At 42.7% G+C, this 6,000-nt stretch overlaps 1 protein-coding gene across 3 annotated transcripts in view; it reads right to left on the bottom strand.

Annotated features, from left to right (window-relative positions):
• Positions 1 to 256: 256 nt before the first annotated feature.
• Positions 257 to 6,000, bottom strand: part of PHF11 (PHD finger protein 11) — a 32,215-nt gene continuing 26,471 nt past the window's right edge. The window contains exons 8-12 of one of the 3 annotated variants that reach the window (XM_040266965.1): positions 5,799 to 5,981; positions 5,338 to 5,386; positions 4,190 to 4,321; positions 2,906 to 2,977; positions 257 to 992 (exon numbers count right to left, since the gene is read on the bottom strand). In XM_040266965.1, coding sequence (XP_040122899.1) covers positions 856 to 992; positions 2,906 to 2,977; positions 4,190 to 4,321; positions 5,338 to 5,386; positions 5,799 to 5,981 — 573 coding nt within the window. In that variant the 3' untranslated portion in view covers positions 257 to 855. Of the gene's footprint in view, positions 996 to 2,905; positions 2,978 to 4,189; positions 4,322 to 5,337; positions 5,387 to 5,798; positions 5,982 to 6,000 lie in introns of all 3 variants that reach the window. The other 2 variants (XM_040266964.1, XM_040266966.1) reach the window with 2 other exon arrangements.

The following is a 6,000-nucleotide window of genomic DNA, read 5'->3' as shown; positions in this document are numbered from 1 at the left end:
GATACCATGTTGGGGACTCAGATCAAACTCATGCTGAAATGTAGTACTGTTGTGGATCAGATAGTGTTGGTGAAAAGGTAGAAACCTGAATGTGAAGTTTTCAGAGGTCAGACATGAATAGGACATAACATCTGAACTATATATTGTTAGGTTGAGAAAAACCTCCAAAGAGGCCAGTTTTAAATGTTTATTTTGAAGATGATATTGTACTCACGTGGTGACTGTGGATGAAAAGAAATTTCAAAAGCAGACAGGGTTGGTAATGTATAATAAAATTTATTATATCAAAGAGGCATTATGGGCTGGAACTAGAATCAAAGATAAAATGGAACTAGAATCAAAGATAAAAACAGTTTATGCATTTAACGTTTACTGAGCATGCTAGCTGCTAGAAACGTGACAGGGAGAAAAACAGGAAATGGGAGTTTCTGCCCACAGGCTCCTTACACTCAGTGGTCTGATGTGCGATACAGTGGCTTGCACTGAGAGGAGACGCCAGGAGAAAGGACCATCTCGGTGAAGACCTCACAGCAGATCGTGCAAAGGCCCTGGGGCGGGAGCACCTGGCAGCCACTTCGCTCACTGGAGTGGGGGAGGGGGGAGGCCACTAAAGGATTTTAAGGGCCATGGGACGCATGGTCGACTCTGAGGAATAGTTCATTAGTGGGAGAGAGGTAGAAGTGAGGTGACAGTAGGAGGGGGCAGCTGGGCCTCAGATGCCCGGCAGGTAAGAGCGGGCGGGGCCAGAGATGCCCCGCGGGCCCGGGGCTGATGGTGTGTGGCTTCACAGGCCGCTCTCCCGCTTTCACCCTGCCTGCAGCTGTGCTCGGTTCCTGGCTCAGGAAAGGGCCCTTCTTAAGACGACAGAGAAGAATCCGAAGTGGAGCTTGACTGAAGCCCAGAGCACAAGGTTTGTTTTAAGTCCTGGAGCAGCTCAATCTCTTCCTTCAGCCGCCGTCGCCTCCCTTCAGATTCGTGAATGTGATTCTCTATTGCTGTGAGGAGGAGGTTATTTCAGGTCATTTGGTAGTTCTATACGTAATGTACCATTTCTAGCCTCTTTTCAAAGTGCTCAGTCCACAGCACTGTGCCCCAGATGAACAGGGTCCAGTGTCCTGTGAGCCTTCATGCCTTTGCTTCCTCTTCTAGTTCAGGATCGAATGCTAGTATTTATCACACTTAAGGCGGGTCCATAAATCTTTAAAATTTTGTACACGGTTAGAAAAGGTAGCTTCTGTATATCTCTGAGGACTTGAAAGCAGCGACTATATAACCTTAATACTGCACATTATCCATTTATTGGGAGAGGATGTGGTTAGATTACCGAGGGTAAGGCAAATCTTTCAGACAAATGCATCCTAGTTTTAAGGTTACATAAAAGCTTCTGGCTTTATTTAGAAATAGAAGTGCTTTTATTGTGGCAACTTAGAAGCTACTTTAGTTAGGCTTTATGAATCTGTAATAATATTCAATGGCAATGTCATTTTTTAAAAACCTGAAAATGGAAGAATATACATACATAATCTTTTCTTAGAGTATCTGTATATATGTAGTTAACTTTCTGGAACATTGGAAAGGCTGAATTAAGCACGAGAGTTACCCCTTGGAGTGTCAGAAATTAAATCTTCTAAGTTGGTTCTCATGCAATTCCAAATGGTGTCTCCTCCTAACAGTGTCTCTCCCTGGTGCTCACACCCCGCAAGCAATACACTGTACTGCTCCCACCTGACTCACCTAGGTGCTGACGTGTGCTAAACATGCCACTTTTATACAAAACAAAAACACAAACGAAAGTCAAAATACAAAATAAAGCAGGTGCTTTCAAAAAAAAAGGTACTCCCATTAGAAGTATGCAGACATTCTCAAGAGACTGGTAAAAAAACACCACCACACCATTGCTGGTAAATTAAAAACATTTTCCTGCCAATTATAAATGTAACACAAAATTCAAACAGAAATGTGTATTATGAAAACAAAAATGAGAAAGGCTTGTGCATACTGAGAGAGGAACATGAACTAATATTTTCTTCACGGGGAAAGTATTTTCTTAATACATTTGCTGGAAAGACAGATACACCTCCAGAAGAGAAAAGAGTAGAGGCCATTGTTTGTTTTCAACTTCAGGGGGAGCCCTTTGCCCCAAACCCTCCGCTCCTGCCTGGGATGTGCAGGGCACAGCCTGCCAGCTGTGTGTGGCAGCCTTGGTGGAGAAGTCAGGCAAGACCCATCAGCGTGGAAATGTAGCCTCTTTCAAAGGCATCCGGAACAGTGGTGAGAGGACCACTGCCCAGTGTCTCCTGGAAAAATTGTGTCTCTGTTTCCAGCAGGCTTTCTCAAAAATTTCTGGGTGGTTCTTTTTTGATGATGAACTTTAGAATCAACCACAACTTTCCCTCTCCTCCATTAGATTTGAAGATTGATGTTGGCAGAATTGAAATTTATACGTCACACCAAGTGAGAGGGAGACGGTGGCATCGTGATTTATCACAGCCTCACCTGTTCCCGCTGATGCCCAGGAATGGTGCCCAAATACTTCCATTCTGCAGTCAATTTTTTTTGTTGTTCCTACTTTTTTAAATGAGTTTTTTCCTGATGAGGGAAGTAGTTTGTGTCTGTATTAAATGTGAAAAATACAATGAGCACTGAGACAAAAGAAGTTACTATAACCTGGCCACTTACAGGTAACTGCTGTTTCCGTCACGTGCAGTCTTTGTGTGCGCATGTATGTCTGTGTGTATATGTGCTCCTGCTGGGTGTGAGGGCTCATGTTTGTAATGGGCTTTTTAATTGAATGAAGCTGAATTGAACATTCTTCTAGAGTAGGACTTTCATCACCTGACTAGTGTTATATTATTTCAATATGGAAGTATTTATGAACTCTGCTGCCCAGTTATAACTCACATACCTGCTTGAAAGTTTACAAGTGTGTCTTCAAACAATCTACAGTCAAAAAGTGAAGTCCCGATTTCCTCATAGTCTGGAGGGAGGAAAACATTTTCAGTTTTATACAGACAGAAACACCTCACAGAGGAACCCCAAATAAGGAGCAACACACACAGCGGGCACCCCCTGCAGCAGCAGCAGCCTCCCCAGGGACCTTGCTAGAAACGCAAACTCCTAGCACTTTACTGGGTCAAAAAGGTCCCTGGCCCCTCCTGGGAAGGGGCCACTGTGTTAACAAGCCCCCCAGGTGGTCCTGAGGGGCATGCTCAAGTTCACATGTGCTCGATCTAGAGACAAGAATAAACAAAAGAATGTAATGAGTGATCTTTGGCAAATGTTTGCTTTTAACTTCACTTTTTGGTTTTATCCTATAGAAAAAATCCCTTTCAAATAATCATATTTTACATTGTTCCCTAAAATACAGTCAGGCCTTTTCTTTTACGACAGCTATGCTGCTGACCTCCTGCGCCATCAAAAATCCAGGCTAAACTTTATAGTCAGCCCCCCAAAATATGCAGTTCCTCGATCTGTGGTTTTGCATCCACAGATTGGGTAGTATTTTATTGTGTAGTATTTACTGAAAAAAATTCAGGTATAAGTGGGCCTGTAAAGTACAAACCTGTTATTTAAGTGTCAGCTTTATTTATAATAAAGCTTTTAGGCTCCTAACACAGCTTATAAGAAGGGTATGTGGCTATATACCTGCGTGTACAGATGGAACTTAAGCTGCCAAAAGAGCTGTTTCTGAAAGGCATCTTTACACCAAAATCAACAAAAACGTTAAAATTTCTTTCTTCTATGTTTTATAGTTTAAAAAAAAAAGACAACTAGCTTTTTAATGAACAGAATCTGAGTCCAATCAAAACTAACATAATGAATGCCATTCTCAGATCTTGGTAGTAAACATGCTCAGTTGCGGGGAGGGGGCAAGTGTCTGAGTGAATCTAGTTCTGAGCTCTTGCTGGTCACTCTCAGTTAGGAACCTCTGGGGAAAAAACATTAAAACTTCCAGGGCATCAGGCTAAGTTTTTTTCTTTTACTACATTAATGAGTTTGTGAATTACTTACATCCTGTTGACTTACAGAGATCTGGATCGATAAACTTCATTAAATAATGAGATAAAGAAGGAAAAGAAAAAATAAACAGCATAGAAAGAAAATGTGTACTTTATGGGGGCTGTTTGTTTTGTTCACGATGTAGGTCTGTGAGACATCTCTATATGTAGAAAATTTGTTATTTCAGTACCTGATTCTGCAGTGGTCTCATCCATGAGTCTTTCCTGAATCAAATGAAGTTTGTCTAATATTTCTTCAAATAAAGCATCAAGAAGCCCTGCTTCTTTACATTTCTTGAGAAAAGCAGCTTTCACAATTGCATCTAGGAATAAGAAAAGAATCTTAGAAGGACATGGTACATCTCAGGGCAGCCATCCTACATACACTAACTTCTTTAGACTTTCCCTAATGGTGGATGAGCGTTATTAGATAATACATACACAGCACTTTGGGGCTTCCCTGGTAGCTCAAACTGGTAAAGAATCCGCCTGCAATCTGAGAGACCTGGGTTCAATCCCTGGGTTGGGAAAATCCCCTGGAGAAGGGCATGGCAATTCACTCCAGTATTCTTGCTTGGAGAATCCCCATGGACAGAGGGGCCTGGCGGGCTACCGTCCATGGGGTCACAAAGAGTCGGACGTGACTGAGTTACTAAGCACAGCACATCACCTTTATTTTTTCTGTTAATTTCACCATAGCGCCTTTTTTTTTTTTTAAGCTGAAACAAACGTTATAAAAAGGGAAAACAATTTCTCTGCTTAGAATAATGATGTAAATAGAATTTTCTAAAATTTAGCTTCAAATCTTTGAGATAATAGTCTCCCTCATTTTTTTTCTGTCACAATTGACTGTTTATCATTATGGAATATCTGTTTCCTTCACTGGACACTGGAGTGGGCAGCCTTTCCCTTCTCCAGGAGATCTTCCCAACTCAGGGATCAAACCCAGGCCTCCTGCATTGCAGGAGGATTCTTTACCAGCTGAGCTGCAAGGGAAGTCCATTTCCTCAACAGAAAGGTAAAATTCCTGGCTTCAGCCTCCTGGGGTGAGGGGAGAGGATCACAGGGTGAGGGGCGGCCTGTCATTGGACTCTGAACTCAGGCAACCCTGGCTTCTGTATCAGGAACTGTATCCTTTCCTAATACTGAAGAGCAGTGGGCCATCCCACCCTGTTACCTTGATCTGTTGAGATTCTGATGGAGTGGATAGTCATGACAGAAGATTTCCACTCTGACAGTTCACTACTAAAGTCCAGAAGAATAAAGTGGGGTACCAACTCTCAAATTCACGGTAATAAGTACTGTAAGTCATATTTGTTACCAAAAACTTATAGCAAACCTGTGTGTCTGCCGTCCTTTTCCTTCTTCAATGCCATTCTCTCAGGTGGCTAGGAGAGAAGAATCAAGACTACTTTACACTGATTTTTTACTGTTGATATTTAATACAGTAAGTCCTCTACATATGAACAAGTTCCAGTCTGAGAGCGCGTTCCCAAGTCCAGTTTGTTTGTGATTCCAACAGTTAGCCTAGGTACCCAACTAACACAATCGGCTATACAGTACTGTAATGGGTGTATAATACTTTCAACAAAAATAATACAGAACACACCAAAAAAGCATTTTTAGTATTACAGTACAGTACCTTGAAAAGTACAGTAGTACAGTATAACAGCTGGCATACAGGGGCTGGCCGAGTGAAAGGAAGAGTTACTGACTGGAGAAGGGAGAGGAGGTGGGAGATGGTCTAGAGCTGAAGGGTCCCAGCAGTGGGAGGTGAGGGCAAGCTGCAGCTTCACTCACGCCTGAGGTGGATGGCACAGGTTCTGGCTCCTTGCTGGGTTCAATTTTATCTACCCTCTTGAGAAAGCGGTCCAGTGTTGTCTGGATAGGAGCTCTCTGTTTCTCATCACAGGCGACAGCGCAGCACTGGACTGCATTCTGAACGGCTGCTGCAGCCTTCGTGTGCCGTCCTACGTTCAGGTCCTGTGCTCGAAATAGAGAT

This window comes from Oryx dammah, unplaced genomic scaffold, assembly GCF_014754425.2.
Source record: "Oryx dammah isolate SB20612 unplaced genomic scaffold, SCBI_Odam_1.1 HiC_scaffold_24, whole genome shotgun sequence".
Taxonomy (NCBI): domain Eukaryota; kingdom Metazoa; phylum Chordata; class Mammalia; order Artiodactyla; family Bovidae; genus Oryx; species Oryx dammah.
Note: the sequence above shows the minus strand (reverse complement) of the source record. Positions and strands in the feature narration are given on the sequence as shown.